Consider the following 23,269-nt stretch of genomic DNA (forward strand, 5'->3'; position numbering starts at 1 on the left):
GAAGACCGTTTCCAACACAGTTAGCCATATCATGACTTGATCAACGTAGCGGCCTTCTTCGCCTGGAAATCACGACTGCTGAATCCAGCCTTGAACGTAAACTGACCAGCAGGAATCCGCCAGTCTTGAGCAGTAACATCCCAGTAACTAACATCCCGGCGCATCAGGTCAAATGAAACAGTCTTCTTCTCACCAGCCGGAACCCAGACCTTATCAAATCCGCGAAGCTGGCTCGGGGGCGTACCAGCTGGCGCCGAGCTGGGGAATTCAACGTATAGCTGCGGCACAGCGAATCCATCAACGTCACCGGTGTTAGAAACCTCTGCTTGAAGGGTGAACACCGTATCCCAAAGAGCCGGATTACCGCCAGGCTGGGTAGGCAGCTTCTCTGGTAGAGCAGTAAGGTTGTTTTGTGGGGCAGAGCCCTTCAGCTTGAGACCCTTCAGGCCGAAAGTAGTGTAGCTCAGACCAAAGCCGAACTCGTACCGGACGGAGATATTCTTAGCATCGAAGTAGCGATATCCCACTTCGAGCTCTTCGTCGAACCAGCTCTGCCAGTCGTATGTACCATTTGTTTCCACGGCGGTGGTCACGGGGGCATTGTAGTCGGTCTCATTGTATGCGATCACGTAGGGGAGCTTGGCGGATGGGTTGACGTCGCCGTACAGAACATCTGCGATTGCGTTACCGGATTCCTCTCCAGCGTAGTGCTGGGCCAGGATGGCGGTTACGTTCGGGTGGTCTGCGAAAGGCATAACGTTCACGCCGCCAGAGTTCGTGATGACAACGGTGTTGTTGCAGTTGTTAGCGACGGCTTCCACAACCGCATTTCCATTCCAGTCTAGGTACAGCGAAGTTCGATCCTCGCCTTCTGCGGAATAGGATTTTCAGGAAAACGAGACACACGTCGGGTGTCTGTGGGATCCAGAGTGGTGATGTAAGTGCCGTGGTGGTGAGGAGGGTGTTGTTCAGGAAGGACTGGACGATGGATCCGTCCTTGCGAGCGCGGGCACTGATTGCGTCGAGTGGGGTGGACAGGAATGAGAATCTGCAGGATCCAGAGCTGGCAGATCCTGCGAGATGACCGTACTCAAAATCACCCATTAGATCAGGGCCTTGGGTGAGAGGGCCAGCGTCGTTACCGGCGATCACGATGTTGCGAGGTTTCTTGAGAGGCAGGGCATTTTTCTCGTTCTTCAGCAGGACAGTTGAGGCAGATCCATGCTCGCGAATCATGGCGCTGTGGTTTGCGCGAACGTCCCGGCTGCTTTCGCCTGTGAACTTCCAGTCATACAGCCAGGTATCAGGGGGCGAGTCGACATTCAGTGGGCCAACCGATGCATCAACGCTGGGGTAGTTCTTTTCCTGCCCAAGCCAGAAATAGGGAGTCATGATGCGGACAATCATGTCATCCAGACGAGTCATCTCAACGGTACCGTTCTGCACAGCCCGGGTGAGGTTCTTGCCCAGATAAGATCCTTCGGTCCAGAGTTCTCCGTAAAGAGTGAAACCTCCAGGCATGGTCATATCCATTCCACTCTCAACAGACGATACACCGCTGTGCGTAGCACCCCAGTCAGACATAACATAGCCCTGGAAACCAAGCTCGCCCTTAAGCAGGTGGTTAAGCAGGTAGGAGTTCTGACAAGCGTGGGAACCATTTACACGGTTATACGAGCACATGGCACTAGCAACCTTCGCCCGAACAGCGTTGGCAAACGGCCACATATAGATTTCGTGGAGGGTGCGGTCATCAATATTCGCTGACACCGAATCCTGGATATACGTTGTCTCGTTGGCGTCCGGGGCGTAGGTGGGGTTACGCTGGGTTTCTTGCTCATTGGCAATGAAGTGCTTCGCGTTTGCCTGGACACCCGCATCCTGCATTCCGTTGATGGTCTCCTCCATGCAGACACCAGTGAGGTAGGGGTCGGCAGCGAAGCCTTCCCAGGTTCGACCATCGTAGGGACTGCGGCCCAGAGGTCCACCGATGGGTCCCAGGATAACATGGGAACCCTTGGCCTTGTGTTCCTTGGCCATGGCATGTGCGCGGTTGTATAACAGTTCGCGGTCCCAACTAGCGGCGGCAGAAACACTGCTGATGAACACACTGGAGTAATCACCCTGCTGCACGCACTGAGGTCCGTTTTGGAGACAGAGACCGGTGAAATTGAGACGTGGAATGGGAAGGACATTTCCGACGCAGGGACCAGGTTGGCCCGTTGCCATCCAGGATTTCTCTTCCAGTGTAAGCTTGTTTACAAACTTCTTAGCTTTCAGAAGGGCATGCTCCCATCCTCCATTTCCGGTTGTGTTGGCTATATAATGTTAGGAGAAACCTCCGGTGTAGATCGGGTGGACATTTTTACTCACGCGAGGGGAGAACGAGGGGAGAGTGGCCATAAGGACTCAGGATTGTAGTGTTTTTTGGTTGGACATTGCTGAAAGGTTCTCCCGGGTGATTAATTGGGGCCTTGCAAGTATCTGCTGCCACCGAAGGCCCGGCGAGAAGCAGCGATACCGCTAACAAAGCCTGTGTTGGCAACATGGCGACGATATATCGAGATATCTTAATGGATCAGAAGACGGCACCACAACCCCAAGTGGAAGATCTCTTGCTTTAAATATTCGAGGTTGGGCCATAATGCCCCCGGGAATCCCATCCCGCCCTACTCCGTAGAAGCACCCCAGCTGGGCTGGGGACTCCACTCGTGGGGGTAACTGGGGAGTTGGGGAGTCGGGAACTCGCATCGAGGGGTATGTAAGTGGATCCCATACCGTCATTTGTCGGAAGTTGGCATTGCTTGACCGCGGAGGATTGCCGACTTCTCAGAGACAAGCAGCAAAATAAACCGGATTGGGTCGGGATGCCGAGCGATATTCCCGACTCTCAGGAGGATTCAGAGGCATCACTCGGTGTTTTCATGGTGCAGCATGCAAAGAAAAGCATAAATCGACATTGTGCAGCTAAACAGGCACCCGTCTTGGGTTCCATTGCTTCTCTCACAATTGAGGGTGGGTGTTACAATGCAAAAGTCTCGGGGGGTTTGGGATTTTCGGATCAACTTCGGCTGAATCCCCACACGGCCCTCGCCCATCGTCATATCCGGCACTCCGCGACTCCACGGGGTCACCCCAATCAATGCACTCTGCGGAATTTCACCCACACTTTTTCTTCCGGTCCGAGTCAAGCCATGTTCAATGCTCTACCGCGTGTCCATAGCTTTTTTTCTCCAGGAAGTGATCGGCATCTCGGTGAGACTAGCCACACCCCGGCAGCTTTTCCGTTAACTCCAAAGCACAAACACAGTCCCTGAGAGAACGCTAATTCAAACGCTAACTAAACAAGGATTGGTGGTTGAGGGATATTGGCTTGCGAGAATATTCCGTGTTGTGCCCCCCAGCGTTTGGACCTACCATATTAGGTAACTGTAACTCACTAGGCCTCATAAATTCTACCTGGAGGCAATTAACGGAAATCCTTATGGTGTTTTGAACTGTTCAGTGTAGCTATAACGCGATTATAGCTCAAAAGGTCAACGATTATCTATCATGTAGGAGCAGTGCAGTATTAACTAGCTTCTCTATGACTGCAACATCAGAGTGAGAGCAGTCAGTAGTAAAGACAAGATATGTACAATCAATCTCAAACAGTAATATAGCACATTAAGCTAAACAAAAAGATATCATCTTCGGTAGACTCCGTAAAGAAGCTCCTCCGCGGTGGGTTCGCCATGGGAAGCCATAGTTTGCAGGTGGTCTAGGAATTCTTTCGCACAGGCAGCAGCAGCCGACGCAGCACAAGGCTGCCAACGATCATTCTTATGAGTATCCGCATAATCAGATATCCCTCGAATGACTATAAGAGGGAAGAAATTTACTAAGCCCTTTGCTTCCATCTCCAGACCAATTGCCCCATGAGCGACTCGCAGTGCCTCGCGCTTGGGAGCATACTTTATAACTTGATTACCAGACGCGATAGACCCATAATGAACGACATGCATTTTATCTGAACGTTTCTGTCGGCGCACCTCCCGAGCCGGATCACAAGTTGCGCAAGAAGAGTTGCCTTGTTTATGCTGGTAGTCGGCTTGAAAAAGACGATCGAATCCCGATCCAGGAGGACAGTATCCTCTTGTCTGCAGTCTGGGATATTTCTGAAGCATTTGATTGATATTTGCTGTGATGTTGTTGTTGTCTCTCTTGGAATGTTCCGCCCTCATGCTTGCAAGAGCATTTCTCAGTGCTGCAAGTGGAGGTTTTGATACATGGTCACTGAGGATTGACCCATTTGGAAGACGCGTTCCGGTATCATGCACGGCGACTCCACCAGTTAGGGGATCGTCGCTAATTATCACGTCCCCGAGACGGATATCCCGATTATTTGGAAGATCTGGAATTCCCGCTGCGATGCCGACTAGCAATCCCACGCGGATGTTTGGGAAAGTGAAGACCATGCTGCTTCCGACTCTGGCCGCCCCTGCAACGCCTTTCCTGTTCGCGATGACGACTTTGGTTTTGCCGATTAACCCCAAGGTATATGTGTTCTGGTCGGCTAGCAGTGGCGCTTTTCGAGGTAAGCCATGCTCTTCATCAAGCATGCCTCTTGCCGCAGTTAATTCGATATAGGGCACAGACCCATCCAACCGTATATTCCTCATTACCGAACGGGGAGTATGTGGCATGGGACATCTTCGAAATATGAGTTTGTGTTGCATTAATAAATTCAAATGATAGATAAATTAGGAAATAATCTAGGTAGCAGATTAGATGAACTTGGAGTTCAATTTGTCAAGTATCGCGAGTTAGCGCCGAGAGGAAAGTTGCAACAGATTCATGTTTCAGCCCCATCTCTCAGCTCGTCGCATTTTGCGCGCGGTAACTCACATTATGGGTGCTTATTTTATATAATTAGGCTCGCCAATTATTGGACGAGTGCAGAAAACGGTACGATCGCGGCCATGGAGACCTCCACTAGGAGAAGGTGGTTTGGGCCTGGATCATTGGATGCGAGTGCGTGTACTCAACTTCAAGTTCACTCGTAGAGGCTAGTATTCTTTCAGTTTTACATTGGCTTGTGAGAAAGAGAAAGTTCTAGTGATATTTTAAGTATTCGGTCGCTTGATATCGCTAAATGGTGGCTGTTCCAATGTTGAATTATGTACCAGGGGTGATATTTTCCTATATTTACGTTTATTTTCTTAAGCGACATTGCTCATGAACATGAAGAATTTAGAGGAGAGAGTACTTGATCACCAAGCATTGATTTATCAAAAAGGAACGGCCACAATAACCAAACAGACACAGGTATGTATGTACAAAATGACAGGGCATGCAACAGCCATGCTGAACAAAAAGCCGGTAAATGAAGTCCAAGAAGAATAGGAAGAAAAAAAAGAACGCTTCGAGATCACAAGAGATCTTTGACGCTTTCTCCAGCAAGTCCCCCTACCCTAGAGCTAGGGCTAGGGTAGGGTAGGCTGGGAAGTACATTTGCGCCGAGAATAATCCCTAGCATGTGATCGAGATATCTTAGTTGCGGATCAGCATCATCACATGCTAAGAGCCGCCGCCGTAAATGTTATTGCCATCTATTGCCGAGAGTCCAAGCCCCGGTGGGTGTTTTGGAAATGCGAAGCCTGCTCGCTGAGAGAGCCGCCAACTGGAGCTATGATGCTGCCAGGTCTATACAAGTTGAGATGAAAGTGGTAATAGGAGGAGGATAAGAGAGAGAGATTAAGGTGTTGGTAGTGGGCGGATGTTGGAGGAGAGGGATCTTTCTAATTCGTGTCGGCTGGTCATCATATCATGCCGTTTTGATCCTCGGCCATGCGCAGCTTCATTTCGCCTTCGAGCTGGAAGTTGTGTATCAACTTCCGCAGGTACTCGTAGGTAAGCATAGTCGTCATGGCTGCCGGGACGGCCCGGAACAAGTTAGTGCCAATCCCGGAGTAGAACGCGCGCCAACCCTCTTCTCTGAGAATTGTTTGACATGTGCGCAGCATTCCGTCGTAGCGAGGGCGGTTGGGCATACCGTCAGATGATGAGACGCTTGGTGGCCGGCCGCGGTCGTGGGGATGGTGTAATCCTCCGCGGAAGGAGATTTCTTCGGGCGATGGTGCCGGTGCTGTACGCTGTTGTGTTTGCAGGCGGGTTCGCAGAACCTCGTGGGGGTAGGTTACCGTGCTGGCACAGATCTTGCTCAAGAATGTGGCGACGGAAATTCCAATCCAGTGGGACCTTCCAGTGTCAGGATGCTCTCCAATTCCATATCCTGTGAGTGCCATTTTCAGGTACTCGTAAAGAGGGAATTGTATGGCGACATGAGTCAGACCCAGGAGGGCGGGCGTGAGACCGGAGTAGAAAGAGCGAAGACCCTCTATTTTGTACATCTTGCGAGCGGCATCCCATGTGCCTGAGTATTGCCATGGAGCTCGCACTCCCTCGCTATTTTGTTTGAGGCTCTGCGACATAAGCCTAGTTTTGATGACCCAGATGGGGTTCGTCACAACAGTAGAGCATGCACCTGCAGTAATAGATGCATATCCACGGGAAAGCCACCAGCTATCTAAGGTCTTGTTAGCAGGCTGTGATGTGATGCGCAGAGGAGTCAAAATGGGAACCAACCTGTTTGCTCGAAGAAGTACTCGCGGGATCGGTCGTACACAGCCAGGTAGACGGCCCATGTGGGCAGATAACCCAGCAGCATTGGGCCAAGTCCTTGGTATAAGCCGCGTAGACCGTCCTCCCTAAATATCACTTTTCCAGTACCCAGCATCCCCCGGTAAAGGGTCTTGGTCTCGAGTGACTGCCCTCCCCGCCGGGCAAAGCCACCTTGGGCTTGCAGCTTCGTTTTGATCACATCGAGCGGGCAGGTCACGATCCCAGAAGCCACGCCGGCGCTAGCTCCGCAGAAGGGTGCAATCCAGAAGTTGGGAATCTTGGTGGAGAAAATCTCTAAGCGAGTGGTGAAGTCGGAGCTTGACGTCGATGCGACGGGCACGTGGGAGGTGGACGGGGCGACATTTGGTATATTGGAGCTCTGTAGCGGGTCGAAAGAGCTGTTGGCAGCTTCAGTGTTGCCTCGACCGTCGGAGCGCATTGTTGTGGAGTTTGGCAGGCGCTCACGCTTGTCCGTCTTGATCACCGAGGGTTCCCGGACCCAAGCATATCGTTACTCCGAAACCGAAAAGGTGCGACTTGAGATGATCAGAGGATGGATGGAAGCAAGAAGCCGCTTGCTGTCGAGACCGATATGTTGGCAAGACGTGCGAGGAGGAAACGGGGGGGGTCGAGCGAAGAGGGTATTGTCCGATGATTACCGAGCGAGAATGGTGATGCGATGTACCCTATGCAGCACGGACTTTGGGGGGGGTGAGTGGGTGGGGGGAGACCCTAGCAAAGCAAGCTCCCCGCAATAGGGATTTAAAATCACTTCAGGAGATATTCGACCCCATGATCTGAGCAAAAGAAGGTAAAGGAGGTAGTTGAGAGCGGATTCTGGAATTGGGGAAAGGTGGAGGTGGAGGTGGTGCGAGGCATTCGCAGAACTCCCCGCGGGCCTCAGGCAAGTCAGGCAAGTCTCGGGTTATCACGTGATCGGTCATGTGCCTGGGGACTCCGACCTGCCAAGACTATTGCCCAATGCGGACTAGTGCCGCAAGCTCCGTTTTGCACACTCGCAACGTCGGGTCATCTCGTGTTCTATTCAAGCCGGTCTTTTCCCCTTCCTCCAATCCAACTCGATACCCTCCACCATGTCTGCTCCTTCGATTGCCAACTACATTGTCAAGCGCCCCTGGCTCAAGCGCTGGATGACTCCCCTGGCCAACTGGTACACCGATGCCGCCGGCTACAGGAAGCTCGGACTGAAGTAATTATCGTCCCCCTCCGTCAATTCCTGTCCACCGCGGATATTCGACTCGACCAGCTGGGTTTCGATCATGCGTGCGACCATAGAGACAATTCTCATCTTTCATCATGACCAATGTGGTCGCAATTCGCATTCGCATCCGCATGAACCCGACCCAGTCGTTCCGATACCCGCGACAGTGAACATGTCCCCTTCCACAATCAGAGGCTAACCGCGATCCATCTAGGTTCGACGACCTGATCCCCGAGGAGAGTGAGAACGTCCAGAAGGCCATCAAGCGCCTTCCGGCCAAGGAGGCCTACGACCGTGTCTTCCGTATCCGCCGCGCTTTCCAGGTTCGCCCCGAAACCCCCTTCCCCGAGAAATCCCCCTCCGGTCGAGGAATTGTCTAACATAACACCCTCAATTGCAGTGCTCTATCTCCCACACTCTCCTTCCCGCCAACGAGCAGATCAAGCCCGAGGAGGTGAGTTGATCGCGATTTCACTTCCACCCAAAATTCGCTCTCCCCGCATATCCCCGTATTGGCCAATCCTGTTGCGAGGATTTGTCACTGATGACCCCCAACCTCAACACCCACCCACATCCCTCCATCAACTTAATACTAATACATTCTCTCAATTAGGACGTCGAGTACCTCAGCCCTATCATCCGTGCGGTCGAGCAGGAGGCCAAGGAGCGCGCCGAGCTGGAGACCCTCACCCTCCGCAAGTAGACTTCCCTGGGTGGATCTTCTTCCGCTGCGATTGATATGAAAAGCCGATAGGATGCGAGCGCGATGGGGTTGTTGCATGACATAGATGGATTTATTTTTTAGGCGAGGATATGGACCAGCTGTCTTAATCCACTTGTGTACTGATATTGTACAAATCGATTTTCTTCGTTCTGTTTACACACCATGTCTACCCGTCCATGTTGGATGGTATTTCCCTAATATTAAAATAATGAGTCTTCGGACGAGCGCAACTGTCATCGGCTGACACAGCCACCGGCGTCTGGAAGACTGCCTCGGTTTGATATCAGCCCATTAACCCCCTCCAAAAAAGGTCAACAGGTCTATATTCACCCATCCAGAAATACACCCTCCATTCACAGTTCAATGTTCGTTGGAGTCATTACTCTCTTTCTAGGTCGGTATAAAATCACAACTACAATCCGAGCATCCAACACGCACGATATCTCAAGCCTCCCGGGCTTCGACGATTCAACCAGTAAGAACAGCAACATCAACATTTTCAATCCGCCACATATACCACATGAAAAGACTCCTATCGACAGTATGCGGTCAGCAAACACAACCCAAAAATCAAGCTCATCCCGGACGGTGTCAGTCCTACCTATACGGCGCAAACTTGGCAGCCAATTCTAGCATATCCTTCTCCGACATATACTTAAACTTACCACCACCCTTACCCTTCAACTTACCAACATCTCTCCCAACAAAAGCAGCACATCCTCGTCTAAACCGCATCGCACCGCATCAGCAAACACAATCATCCACCCACAATCATCAGGGTCAAACTCACTGAACTCCCAAATCCCCCGTCGAAAAAACATCAATCCTCTTCAACGCAAAACAAGCAAACATCTCAACAGACCACCTCCCAACCCCCGAACAGCCGTCAACCTCTCAACAAGCTCCTCATCCGACGCCGTCGCCAAAATCCGCGCACTAAGCTCCCCGCTCGCAAACTTCTCCGCCAATCCTTGTATATACTCCGCCTTACGTTGACTAAGCCCCGCTGTCCGTAACGTGGGGAGATCACACCGTGCGACAATTTCGGGTGTCGGAAATCGCGAATGTGCAAGTCCACCTTCTGCTACGCCTGCATCCGCACCAGCTCCTGCGCTCGCAGCAGCGGCGGTTCCTGGCAGGTTAAACAATGCCACGAATTTATTCCGAATGGACTTTGCCGCTGCGCCGGAGACCTGTTGACCGATGATGCTGCTGGTAAGACTATTGAAGGGATCTATTTGTTCTGCCAGGCCGGTCGGGGAGAAGAGCGGGCAGGGATGTGCTTCGATGACGGGTTTTAGGCGCGGGTCTGTTGCGATGAGGTGGGCGAGGCCTTGGTCTCAGGAGCGTTCCTGTTGTTGCGGTTGGGCGGGGCAGGCCGGTTTTCGAGGGCGAGGCTTCGGCGAGGGTTGTTGGGTAGGCGTTTATTGAGGAGCCGTGGGGGGGTTAAAAGTGTTGCGTTTGTTCGGTGCGGGTCGACGGGGCGGTTCAATGGGGGTGTGGAGGGTCTGGCGGTGGTGGTGGGTGCTGGGTCCCAGTATGATGAGTTTGTTGCGGGAGGTGGAGGTGTTGTTTGTTTGCTCTTTGGTGTCTTTGTAGTTGCCATTTTGGTTGTAGGTTTGCGTGGCTTGGTGATGCTGTTGTTGTGTTGTACTCTTGTCACTTTGAGTGCTGGTGCTGGTGCTGGTGCTGAGCTTGACATGGGAGCTGTAAGTGATGGGATGGCGCCCAGTCGGGCTGATCGTCGGAGCGACATGCTGATTTCAAGTCCCTGCGGGTTTTCCTAGTATACTGGGGTAATATAGCTGATGCGGAGGAGTCGAGCGGAAGAGTCGAAGTGAGAGTGGAGGTTGAGGGGGGAGGTTGAGTCTCCGAGTCCCCGGATTCCGGCTGACGCATGCCAAGCTTCGTATCGCGGTGAACCCCAGCGCTGGTACTCGCACGGTTCAAATCATACTGTAATATGGATGGGGGTTTTTATATCTGAGATATTCTGCTTAATTGAAAATGTGTAGCTAGCTAAGTTTATACTAGGTAGGTAGTAGTAGTATTGTAGTACTTTATTTTTCAATTTTGGAATACCCTGTGTTTCGCGGCAGAAGACCGGCCGAGGAATATACTATGTAATCACTGCTGGACCAGACTTAATGTTACTACAATAACAACTTGAAATCAAACTTGAAATCTTTTAGCCAGGTTATTACCGTGACCCTAGCAATTACTTACCTGCCAATGGTTAGAAATTGATGATTTATTTTAAGTGAAGCCCTATATTGTTGTCCAATCTGCCCAAGCAAAGTGCTACTATTGCTAGTGTGTAGTGACTAACGTGTGATTACTAGGTACTTCCAAGGCTTACTACCAGATCATGAGAAATAATAGTAATATGAATGAATTTTAGTTGAAGAATTCAATTTGATCAGCCGGAAGTTCCAATTCAATCAGCTCAACCGGCTATTTATAACCTAAAATGCCTTCTATATTTCCTTTCTACCCCCATTTCCACTCGAAGGGACCCACGACAACTGGTTTGTTCACTGCAAACTATATCCGACCAATGAAACACTCCAACAATATAAGCCAAGCGTGAGCCAAGCCAAGCCAGTACAATTTCTACACTCTAGCTTACCTTAGACCGGAAGTCTTACCGGCCAGACCATCATGCCGCTCTATGTGTTCGTTCGCAACAAGCGAGAAAAGAAAATCAATTGAAAGGGTTCGGCTGTATCAATAACCCATGGATAGACCAATACAGTTGTATGCGTAATGCCGTTCAATTGGGCCGAATCTACTCCGCCAGCGCTCAGTTCCAAGGTTCAACGTCGTAAACGGTCGCGATTCAAGGAGATCCACGGATCACCCGAGCATGGCGTTCTATGTATTTCAAGTTTCTAACAGGCACAATTCAATTCGCCCTTCCAAGGTTTCACTCACTGCGGGTTCTATTTCAAGATTCACCACACGATAAGTCAAGATTGGGGCACAACACCGACCTGGGCATATGGGAAGACCAATTGGCCACGACACTTCAACGACTAGCGCGAATTTCGATACGCCAATGTTGGCCCCCGACCCAGGGGGCTTGCGTCAGCCCGTCTAGACCAGCCGGCTAGCTTGCTCAAGGTTCTCCAGGGTAAGTGAGCAGGAGCAAAATAAAGAAAAAAGAATAAACAAATAAATTGTAGACGGTGGGGTCCGACACTGATCGACCACGTCGTGCAATTTGGTCTGACCAGTCAAACCAGCCATTCCCGCCACTATCCTGTCGAGATCAAGATTAACCAGTCGGTCCTTGGACATGCGCCTTTTAGTTCGAAACTATGTCCAGTATGTATCTCGGGTATCCGTACGGAGTGTCCCTCCCGTACGGACATGTAGATTCAGCAGACATCTTTGAAAGAGCCAGAAGCTCAAATTGAAAAAAACCCCCGACGACGCCAAAAGGCAAAAGAAAAGCTTCGCGTCGACTATCTAGCCCGAAACGGCGCATCTTCCAACCCGCGCCCCTCCCTTCCCCCATACTCCCCGGAGTCTATGACAGTTAGTGGTGAACTGGACTTGGGTATGTATGCATGGACTTCATGGGAGCAACTCCGTTCTCCATACGATATGTAGAAAGGTCTTGTGGTCTGGAGAATGTTGCCAGCCTCCCCCTATTTACGTTCGCGATGGGTAGACTCCTTGATTCGCCCCATACCCACGTTCCCATGCATTCCAGAAGAGCCGAGAAACGCCCTCCAGGAATGTGAGCGATATTTATGTTTGTATGTATGTACTGGAAAATCGAGTTACAGTCAAACCTTGGGGCTCAGGATAAGTATGAAGGACAATACGGAAAATGCCTCTTCATTATGTATCGAGTATGTAGATATCAAGTGCTTTGTTACTTGTAGTGAATTACCATGTCATATGCAAAAGTTTTATCTGGCCGCGCGGTTCACTCCATGGTTACCACAGCCACAGCCACAAAACAAGGAAAATACTACTGGTATACACTAGGTAAAAATCCAAGACAATTATACCGAGTATGTGCATAAGTACGGCGTATTGTAGATACTAAAATTTGCGATCGGGGCCAAATTCTTGCCCGACAATGCCAAAATCAAGATCAAGTGCGAGCAGTATGTACTTCGTGGCTCCGACTGGCAAATTTTCATCTTCTCTGCAGGTTATTCTGTATCTAAGCGATGGGTCGATGGGTCGATGGGTCGGGTCGGTGGAGCCGAGTGGAGTGAGTAACCCCGAGGCCCAAGCAAGTTTGGTCTCCGATCTGAAACAGCCGTAATACCACTTCCAAACAGTAAAATTGAAATTGCGCGATGTGACCATGGGCAGGCAGTGCAATTACTAGTAGCTGGTGTTTAGTCTGCGGTGGGATGATGCAGAGCAGATCAGAGCAGGAAAGAACAGGGCAAAGAAAACCAGAGGAGCAGCAAGGCAAAGCAAATCCTAGCAAGGCAATCTCGACTACTCGTAGAGTCGATCATCCAACAAGCCGACCGGGAAACCTTCCTTCAGATCCTTCAGATGGGTCGAGCTGGAGCGCAGAACTGCATACGGAGGGTGGCACGTCGATCCGTAGAGCTCTCGTCGATCGGCCGGTCTCCTTTCAAGTGACAGCCGAGCTCTGCGGATCAATCGAATGGAATGATCGAGTACAGATACCTACTCGTACTTCAAGAGATTCTCCGTACTCTGTACTCCGTACGGAGTATATTCGTAGGTACTCAGTACTCCTCCCGTACCGCAGTTGATCCGAGTATAAATAGTCGCAAGGACTGCCCAGTAAGCTTGCTGTGCCTGGCCGATCGAAATTTGAATATTCACGCCATATATTAAACCACCCCTGCCAGGCCCGCAGAGCTTGCCCAGGTGGTCAAAGGCTCGGCCAGGGGCAGCGATCGCATTTTGCCACTGGCGGGCTATTTTTTGTGCCGGCGATGCCCCCGAGCAGTGTATCATTATTATTAGCTACTTAGCTTCGTGCTCCTAGCTCCGTGTTCCGTACTTCTGGGCGTATGTAGTACATACAGTATGTACAGTATGCAGTAAATTACTCCGTACTGGTAGTTTGCATGTGTTGCTCAGGGGATGGATGGGAATTGTTTCCGGGGCCAGGGCCAGGATGCGCGAGGGGCGAGGGGCGAGGGCGATCGTGTTCAATATCAGGCACTGGCAAGATATCCCGTACATACAGATAGACAAGACAGCTGCGTATTGTCTGTACTCTGTATATGCTATCTTGGGGCTGTATGATCGCGGAAGCAGGATTGGATTGGACTAATCCAGGGCGAGGCTAGACCTGCGTGCCAATCAGAGACGCGCATGCCGGGGGACGATAGCGGCAAAGGGGCGGCGGGTCCGGTAAAGGCTTGAATTCCTGCAATTTAGTCGGGACATCGATGGGCCAGTGTACTCCGTAGAGGGTCAGGAGTATAGTGCCTTTGTTGCTCCATCCTTAGGTCATGCTTGGTACTCCGTAGAGCTTAGTTAAAGGGGCAGTGGCTGACAGGGTGGTTCCTGATCGCTGCAGAAGAAAAAGTTTGTCTGGTGGAATTGATGTTGATCAGGGGTACTAGTAGGATTACTAGTATGAGCAGAGTATGAGTACAGAGTACGGAGTAGGGAGTACCTATTGATGAGATTAAGGACATGGATGACGACAGCGTATATGTCCATACGAAATGACAGTGTGTACATATAGAGTATGGCAGTGTGCATAGTATTTCTACTATGATACTCTCCCATTGGATGCAGTATGTACAGGATTAATTGCATGTAGCAAGTAGCAGGAAATAGCAATCGACAACATCATGTCCATATCCATAAGCATATCCATATCCATCACAGATAATCATATGGAGTCTCGCTAGTGGGTGGGTTGCACAACTCTATGCACGTCCGCAGGAGTATGCAGAGTAGAGTACAGTGTACAGTGTATGGAGTACAGAGTATCAACTCTGTACACTCCAGTGGCAAATACCATCTCAATGCATACTGATTATCACTCAGAATATACTAATTCTACTATGTAATATGTAATATGTAATATGTAAATGTAAATTCATGCATGTTTACAGTTAACTGGTATAGGCAATTTGGGTATTTTCTGGATGAAAACGGAAAAGTGAAAATTGACCGGATGCGGTATTGTGTTGGTATGCCCCTTGTAATTTGTGTATTTAACGGGCCTTTTCCCGGTGGACCCGTGGTACTTTCCCTTTCCCACTAGTAAACACTCTCTGATACGCAGAGACACAACAAACCAAGACTCTCCCTGGCCCAACCCAGTCCCAACTCCACTCCACGCCTCCTTTCCACTTCTTCTTCTCTTATTCTTTCCTCCTCCTTCATCCCCGTCCATTCGTTCTTTCCTCCGGGTCATCTAACACTTCTTTCCATTCACTCGTTCTTACTTCTTTATTATCGTGAGTTACCTCAACTACCTTTTCCCCTGACCTCCTCTCTCTCCCTCTCTCTCTCTCTTTCTCTCTCTCTCGCTGCACCAGATTCTTCCATTCTCCCATTCTCTCATCCTCATTATCCCCAATTATTCCATCCACTCAATTCTAACCGCCTTCCAGAGTACATCACAATGGTTTTCGCCAAATATCTGCTGCCTGTTCTGGCAGCCACCCAGGTTGCTTTCGCTGCTAAGTGTGAGTATCCCATGATATATCTTGCTCCTTATTCCCCATTGCGACCGACTGGGACTGACTCAATCCATTCTCACAGGCGGTGACACCAAGATCTCCTCCCAGAGCGACGCTGATGGAATCGCCTCTTGCTCCACTGTCAAGGGTGATATCACCGTCTCCTCCGACTTCTCCGGTGAACTGAGCCTCGCCAGCATCGAGAAGGTCGAGGGTGACCTGACTGTCAACAACGTCACTCAGATGACCTCTTTCACTGCCGACTCCATCTCCGAGATCACCGGTACCTTCAAGCTGGCCAGCCTGACCACTCTCTCCAACCTGAACTTCGCCAAGCTCTCTTCCGTCGGCTCCCTGGAGTTCTCCGTCCTTCCCGCCCTGGAGTCCCTCTCCTTCGACACCGGTATCACCAAGGCCGGCGATGTTTACATCGCTGACACCAAGCTCGGCTCCCTCGATGGTATCACCCTCGATACCGTTGGTGCTTTCGACATCGAGAACAACCGCTACCTGAAGACCGTCAACGTCAACAACCTGAAGAACGCCACCGGCGATATCACCTTCGCTGCCAACTACGACTCTCTCCAGATTGAGCTGCCCAACCTCGGCACCGGCAAGAACCTGACCTGCCGCAACATCAGCAGCATCTCCGTTCCTTCCCTGAAGACCCTCTCCGGTACTCTCGGCTTCTACGGCACTGACTTCAAGACCTTCATCGCCCCCAACCTGACCAGCACTGGTGACCTTGTCTTTATGAACAACAAGCAGCTCTCCAACATCAGCATGGCTGCTCTGACCAAGGTCAACGGTGGTTTCCAGATTTCCCGCAACGACAAGCTGCAGGAGATTGACCTCCCCAAGCTCCAGAAGGTTACTGGAGCTATTGACTTCAGCGGTACCTTCAACACGTAAGTTAACCTGCCCTCCATTTCGGAGTGTCCCCATACCTTTTTCCACCCACGCTAACAATTCCCAGTGTCGAGTTCGGTTCCCTTGAGGAGGTCGCTGGTGGCTTCAACCTGCAGTCCACCGACGGCAAGTTCAACTGTGACACCTTTGACAAGATGCGTGGCGATGTCATCCGTGGTACCTACAAGTGTGTCGCCAAGGAGGACAACCCCACCACCTCCAGCGGCAAGTCCGGCACTAGCTCCAGCTCTTCCGGCTCTTCCAGCTCCAGCACCTCCAGCGGTGCTGCTGTCGCCAACGGTGCCTCCGTCGGCGCTGCCGGTGTTGCCGCCTTCTTCTACGCCATCGCTCAGCTCGTCTAAACGATGAGTCTCTGATCATGGTTTTCCTTGGATAGAAAAAGAAGGAGGAGGTGTTGAGTGAAAGTTGTTTTTTGGCAAAGATTGTAGATGCAAAGTTCCACCAAGCAACGGTTTCATTGTTTTTGTCTTACCACACTTGCTGTTCTTATGATAATAATTTCCAGTCTTCGTTTCTGAGAGGAATATTCGCCCAGGATCTTTCTGTCCCAGCGAGACTTACCCCCATCGGAAAGGAGTTTTTACCCTTTTTTATTACCCCCTTGTTCCTTATCTCCATATGTGTTTCCCAGAGTGGTTTTCCCCCCTCTAATGTATTCGGTTGCAATGTGTAACATGTTCATTCCTTGGTGATTCCCTTGTAGTTTGAGTCTGTAACTCTCGCAACCCGTAGGTTCGTAGACGCCCACTGGTATCCATTCTATAATGCTCGACTCTGCACCTTGTTGTCTCCATATACCTGTTCATTGCGTGCATACTATTGAGCAAGCACCATGCCCCAGGCACTGCCACCACGATTGCAACATCCTTGTCACATTGACGTTCGGAACAAGCAGGCAGATATTTCGAGTTGCTATTCCAGAACTTGATACTACTGGCATACCTAAGCAGATGGATAGATATTCAAAAACCCCACCCCCAACGCTCAATCTCCTGTTCAAATCGAGCAACCCTCTTATGAGTGATTTACTACCCTCCTCTCGTACGGTATTACTTGAATGCTTCGAATTCCTATATAGATGAGATAACTTGAACACCAGCTGAGCAAAGCTGGAAGTAATCAAGTCTATTCCAATTTAATGAATATACATACCATTGCTCCGTAGTACTACTACCTGGGTACCAGTGTCGCAACTCCCTCACTTGAAGTAGAAACCCGAACGAAAATAACTTGAAATACCTCCCTGCCAACTTCAATGTTAATAGTAGTATTCGAGGCATTTACACCGGAAGAATCCATGGGATCAACTTCCAGGGCTTGGATCTTGAACGATCCATGCATGGTGTTGAATGGAAGACCCCAAGTTCAACTTGAAGTTGACCAGGGGGGCACTGGCAAGGATCCGTCGTACTTCAATATATACCTAGGTATAGTTCTCCTGTACCTATTAGTACTCGAATCTAGGCATGGTCATGCGATTATGATGCAATAATGAATAATAATCAGATCATTTCAAGGTTGATCAAAGGCTTTAAATTTAGAACGAGCCATACCAGTATTTTGGAAGAAGTACTTCATCTCCCAGCTTGGAGTGATACCCCAGGGCTGTCAGTAGCAGCTATTGCAAGACGTCATTTACCGAAAATGCGGACCCCCGGAAAATATTGACTGGGGATTTCTGTTACTTCTGTTAATTTACTGGAATACTAAAATCTAGACAGCATCACTGCCAGGGCCTTGATCACGAATTGTGCGTTGCATTGTGATTCTTCTGGTTGATTCCACTTCTACAGCCCTGGACTCGGAGACCTCCAAGCCAGACATTTGATAAATAGGAAATCGTAGGACTTCAAGTTTTTTTTTCTATTATTTCTGTTTCATATATTGTATCATCCACAGAGGCTTTTTTTTATTCATATAAAAGAAAGTCTGTGGGTATGATATCTCTTCATTTTCCCTTTAACTTGAAGCAACAACTATTTAGAGAGCAAAAACCTTCTATCGACAGTCGAATCGAGCTAACTCGGGAAAATGAATTCCATATAGGGAAGATAAGAACAGAGAAGAAACTAGACGAATGACGTACTTTTGATGAGTAGGTCTGGGAGAGAAAGAGGAAAGAGAAGAATTTTCCCATCAAACTACACGTACGGTACTTTGTCCACTCTTTGACAGATCTAAACTCAACAGCATGAGGTCTGTCCCAGAAACCAGGTTTTCCCGGCCACCTCCGCATGCACGACCGGAAGCGAGAGACCAGAGATAGCAAAGCGCAGATCCAAAGTCAGAAATCTTCGAGACTTTTGTTTCAGAGTGGAAAATGCTCCGTCCGAGCTAAGTAAGAGAGAGGGGAAACTACACACCAATCTTGTTTCGTTGCAAGAAAAATTGCTTTTTTTTTCGACCCCTCCGACCTGGGCTTTTATGTGGGTTTCATTCAAGTGGGAGCGAGGCAGTGACAGCGCAACGCTTCGGAGCGAAGTGATGCCATGCGATGCGCTGTGCTGCAGCAGCCAGGCCAGCCGGTACCGACTTTGCCCACTGCACGCACCAAAGACAATCGTCGATTCACCGAGTCCCACCCAGTGCTCAGGTACGGAGTACAAGAGGACTTAACCCCGCCCGGTCTGTTCGATTTGAAGCTTCGAATTGGATCGGGTCTGTCATTTTGGGATTCGGAAAATTTTACCATTGCCTTTCCCGGTGAGATCCAGAGTTGGTGTGGCTAGGTACGGAGTAGTGCGAGAACGATTACAATGCACCAGCATCCACTTTACTGCTGTGCTGCCGATGAACCGTTCCGCGGATGAGAGAATTAAGTTCCGACCGATATACTCTGTACTCGGTCGTACTCGGTGGAATGGATCTCCAGGGTGGCTGGGACAAGACAGGAACGGGTGGGAGTGGAGCTGGAACCATGGAGAAAGTGACTACGTTTCTAGTTCGTGAGTCTGAGCAGCACTGTGGATTATTCTGAAGTAACTAGCAGCTGGATCGAAATCGAAATCGAAGATCCGGCGATTATCAAAAAACCTTGGAAATTTCTACCGGCGATAGATGCGTTCATGTTGGAAATGTATCTGGGATTTTAAGGTACACTAGTAGTAGTATGATGTGGCTGGGACTCGGATGTTGCTGGATACTACTTCGTCCGGAGTAGTACTAGTAGAATCCAGGGCTTGATATTAACTCATACCCGGATAATATACCATGATATTTTCAAACTTCATTGATGCTGCCAGTGGTTACTGTTTTCTTGTGCATAGCTACAGCCTATGCTTCTGATGTTAGTCGCACAAGCACAAATTTTGAACAATTACTATAGCAATTTTGTCCTGCAAAAAGAAATTACATCTTACGTAGGTGGTAGAAGACGAAAATCTGTCCATGACGGAAAAGAGATCCCTCTCTTCCCCGCTTGTTTCGCTTCCGTCCATGTGCGTCTCAAGTGTTGGTGTCATGCAGCAGGACGAGATCGAGACCAACCAGCCCGTCGGGGTCGCTGTGGATGTATCGAATCCGCCCCGCTGGGTCTCTACGCGGGCCATGGAGTTAGTGCACACTTAGTGCGAGATTAGTGTCCGCGTCCTCTTCCGATAGGAGGGTCAGAACGAAATTCCAGCCTGTGGGAGTAGCGCACGCCCGGGGTTCCAGCTTTTGTTAACCTTGAAATATTTTCTTTTGGCTATTTGATCGGCGAGAGGCGTCTAGGCACCCCGCCAAGAGGAGAAGATGGGGATAGTGTGAAGGAAGAAGAGGAGAGGAGAAGAGAGAGAGGGGAGGGGCGAGAAAGATGGGGCTCAAGGTTTGGATAAACGCGCAGTGATTGATTTTGCTTTTTTCTCAACGATGGGGCTGGGCGGGGATCAGGCTCTGCCCTAGGGTAAATGGTTCAAATGGTAAATGGCGGCGATCGCCCATTTATATGGAGTAGATGTGGGTGGCTGGAAGGGGTGAGAAAGGAGATCGCTATCTGTCCCTCGTACATATGGAAGCGAGGCGGACCAGCGCTTTGCAGGATGCTTGAAATTGCGATCTAGATCGCAAGTGCACAACAACAGCCATGATCATACCGTGCATGAACTGAAGCAGGAACAGGAACAGGAACAAAGCAGGGAAACGAGGAGCAGGCGGATCGGGTTCGCAGCTCCATCTCCATATGGATTACCCTTTTTTGCGTTCTCCCCACCTGCTGGCCCGTGCCTGCACGACTAAGTTTGTACAAAGTGCCATTTTGACAGATCCCAGAGAAGAAAATCCTTCCCAAGAGGCTGGGGCATTCGTGTTGAACTGGCCGGATCTAACTTTCTTAGCCGCGATCCTTTCCATCGGGATGTGTTCGGTCTGGTGCTCTTTTTAGTTGAGACTTGACCGGAGGTCCGTTCTCTTAGAAGAACTGATTCACTAAAATTCGCCGGCGGTTTGAGGCTGATCCTGTGGAAATGGCTTCTTGGCAAAGTAATCAAGGACTTTTTGGACCCCGTCCAGCCACCGTAGAGATCAGTTTGAACTTTAGGAAGGCATCATGATCCTAGTAACATGGCTGGGTCGATTGGCTCAGAGAACTGGATCATAAGCTCGTATCTGTCCGAGTGCCATCGATCATAAGGAAGCTTGATCGGGGTTTGGTTGATGACGCTCCCGCACATCTCTTGCGGGATTTGCACTCGGACTTGGTGGATAGAATGTGGATAATGGCCAGCGCAACGGTTGCCACAATAATAATGAGAGAAAGGAATCTGTCTTGCAGTCGTCCACATCGTCTCCATTTTCGGAAACGCCCGTCCGGGAGCGCACAGGTGAACCGTGGAGCATAGCCGTGGAGAAATAGAGGAGACAACTAGGTGGGCTGGATTCTCGTGGCAATGCAAGTATACATACAGTTTCGAGGAGACCAAGGAATGACTTCGAACAGGTGGCAAGACAGGTTTCCGTGTACTCCGCGTACTTTTTTCTCCCCTAAAACCTCCTCTTGCACACATCTTCTTAGATCTCCGATCGGATTGACAAAGGGTACCTGAGTGAAGCCGACGCACAGCTCGACCCACTGCGATTATGCATTCACCTTGCATAGAAGGCAACTTGGGATCCTGGTAATGGGGAATCCCGGTGCCTGAGCTCGAGCACCGATCACTACGCATCCTGTAGGAACGCGCAACGATAGGAAATCCAAGCAAAGCATGCGGACGTAATCTGTTGCCCCTGTGTCTGTGCCTATATCCGCACCTGTACGATCGATGGCGACCTCCACGGGACTGCAAGTATCTCGGGGAAGTATGAGAGCTAGATGTGTCAGATGCGGCGAATTTGAGTTCCGAAGCAGACGTGGCCCAGAATAGTACTTTCTCGTCTCTCATATGCGCCCAGACGTCGCTAGAGCTGTATGGTACCTGCAGTCCTTGCAGATTTTCCCATTCCCCGTCCCCTGGTGGTGATGGCCAACGCATCCAGGGACCACTTGCCGGTCCCGGCGTTCACCAGTCGGGGATTTGATTCGGGGTTCTATCCCCTTCTCGTGTCCGGACCACTTGCAGGTGCTGGTGGGATTGTTCTTTCTGGGAAAGACCCTCGTTTTTGTTTTTCCCTCTCTATCTTTGATTTCGGAGCTAACGAATGTACTTTGTTTGTGTGTGGCCCGCAGTGTATGTCATTACAAGCATCTACGATCCACAAGGGATTGATTCATAGATGAGAAATTGTCATCTCCCCTTACCCTTGCTGCGGTCTTCCCAATCGATAATATGTCGAGCTAGCAATTATTTGGGCCCATCATTGCTATTGTGTTGGCTAGTATCGTGTGTGAAGTTATACTTTCATTGATGGTGCTGTTGTGGCATTGTACAAGCAGACGGTAAGGTACTGCCATGTTACTACGAGTTAAATGAGAACAAACTCTTTAAGTCAGTGATCACGAAAGGCACGTCTACATTGGACCTAGCACGGGTTCACACTTATGCTTGCCACCGGATGTAGTATGTATGTACGTGGATGCGGAACAGGATTCCCGGGGTCAAAAGCACGTACATAAGTCTACTGTATGTACCCATGGTTGCAGGTTCCAGAGAAGAGACAAGAGGGGCCCAGACCAAAGAAAAAGGAAACAGAACGAGAGAGATCGGATCTTCGACTGAAGAACCCGATCGAAATATCCACACGCAATGAATGCGTCTGGTACTCCAGTGTGGCAATGTACGAATCTACAGTAGGAATCGGAAGGAGGAGGGGAGCGTACAGTAGTGGAGAGAGTTACGTATGTACGTATTTGCGTAGTCAAAGTCTGCTTCTCAGAGGCCCAGCGTGCGAAAGAACCTGGATGGATCTTGCATTTGCATGAACTGGTACTTTTGAAACGCTTTGTTCTTGGCAGATCTAGACCCCATCGCGGGATGGAGATCGGAAGCTGCATTGCAGACATATTTTCCTCCTGAGTAAATATCCCTATTGAGATAGCTCTGAGATAGGGAAGATGTTTATTCCTCTCAATGTTTCTCCATAGTGATTCTATGCCTGTTGTATGGACGGGGATAGAAGTCCCCCTATCTCTACGGATCCCCCCACTCTGTTCTGTGAAGGTTGAAACTTGACAGGTCTAGCGGGGCAGCGGCTGAGTCAACTACTGGATACTATTGGGAATAACTGGCGTGAGGAGGCCAGCTGAGGCCAGCCATTGGCCCGGGGTTTGACAGTGACACTGTGGAGGCGAAAAAAAAAGAATGCAAAGTCCGAATAGCACTGGCCCTTGCAACTTAGAGCCGCACGGCCCGATGCTGTGCCAATTGAGTACGCTAATCGGACAATCCTATCGAAATAGAGAGGGGAATAGGTTCATCCCCAGCACGATCGATCTCACGATGCTGGAGCAGGAACAGGAAACCATGGGAAGAGGCAAGAACTCAAAATCGGACCCAGAGATCAGGTTCGGACTGTGATCTTTGATCTGGAAAGTCAAACACAGCCATTTTGCCAGCGACGTGCCTGTCGGATTGTCCGGAGTGCATATCCTGGTGGAGGGATTGACTGCACGTCACTGGAAATGGCAAGCAGGGAGACGCAAGAACTGGCAGATCTCTCTCTTAC

At 50.0% G+C, this 23,269-nt stretch overlaps 5 protein-coding genes across 5 annotated transcripts; 2 read left to right on the forward strand and 3 right to left on the reverse strand.

The window, feature by feature from the left end:
* Window positions 1–29: 29 nt before the first annotated feature.
* Window positions 30–2,548, reverse strand: N7509_003133 (beta-glucosidase; the record flags this gene model as incomplete). The annotated part of the gene is made up of 3 exons (XM_056627770.1): window positions 30–863; window positions 907–2,318; window positions 2,374–2,548. The coding sequence occupies 3 exons, from the start codon at window positions 2,546–2,548 to the stop codon at window positions 30–32; spliced, it is 2,421 nt and encodes an 806-aa protein (XP_056490504.1).
* A 3,253-nt stretch (window positions 2,549–5,801) lies between these two features.
* On the reverse strand, window positions 5,802–7,102 carry N7509_003134 (uncharacterized protein; the record flags this gene model as incomplete). Its single annotated transcript, XM_056627771.1, has 2 exons — window positions 5,802–6,568; window positions 6,628–7,102. The coding sequence occupies 2 exons, from the start codon at window positions 7,100–7,102 to the stop codon at window positions 5,802–5,804; spliced, it is 1,242 nt and encodes a 413-aa protein (XP_056490505.1).
* A 655-nt stretch (window positions 7,103–7,757) lies between these two features.
* N7509_003135 (ubiquinol--cytochrome-c reductase subunit 7) lies at window positions 7,758–8,588 on the forward strand (the record flags this gene model as incomplete). Its single annotated transcript, XM_056627772.1, has 4 exons — window positions 7,758–7,873; window positions 8,100–8,208; window positions 8,286–8,339; window positions 8,499–8,588. The coding sequence occupies 4 exons, from the start codon at window positions 7,758–7,760 to the stop codon at window positions 8,586–8,588; spliced, it is 369 nt and encodes a 122-aa protein (XP_056490506.1).
* Window positions 8,589–9,439: 851 nt separating this feature from the next.
* Window positions 9,440–10,365, reverse strand: alkA (DNA-3-methyladenine glycosylase II; the record flags this gene model as incomplete). Its single annotated transcript, XM_056627773.1, is given in 3 exon segments — window positions 9,440–9,948; window positions 10,090–10,246; window positions 10,264–10,365. 3 exon segments carry the CDS (start codon window positions 10,363–10,365, stop codon window positions 9,440–9,442), a joined length of 768 nt encoding a protein of 255 aa, XP_056490507.1.
* Window positions 10,366–15,204: 4,839 nt separating this feature from the next.
* ecm33 (GPI-anchored protein Ecm33) lies at window positions 15,205–16,533 on the forward strand (the record flags this gene model as incomplete). The annotated part of the gene is made up of 3 exons (XM_056627774.1): window positions 15,205–15,268; window positions 15,345–16,170; window positions 16,239–16,533. The coding sequence occupies 3 exons, from the start codon at window positions 15,205–15,207 to the stop codon at window positions 16,531–16,533; spliced, it is 1,185 nt and encodes a 394-aa protein (XP_056490508.1).
* Between the last annotated feature and the right edge of the window lie 6,736 nt (window positions 16,534–23,269).

This window comes from Penicillium cosmopolitanum (assembly GCF_028827165.1).
Source record: "Penicillium cosmopolitanum strain IBT 29677 chromosome Unknown utg000005l:1.0-4006212.0:1.0-4009387.0, whole genome shotgun sequence".
NCBI lineage: Eukaryota > Fungi > Ascomycota > Eurotiomycetes > Eurotiales > Aspergillaceae > Penicillium > Penicillium cosmopolitanum.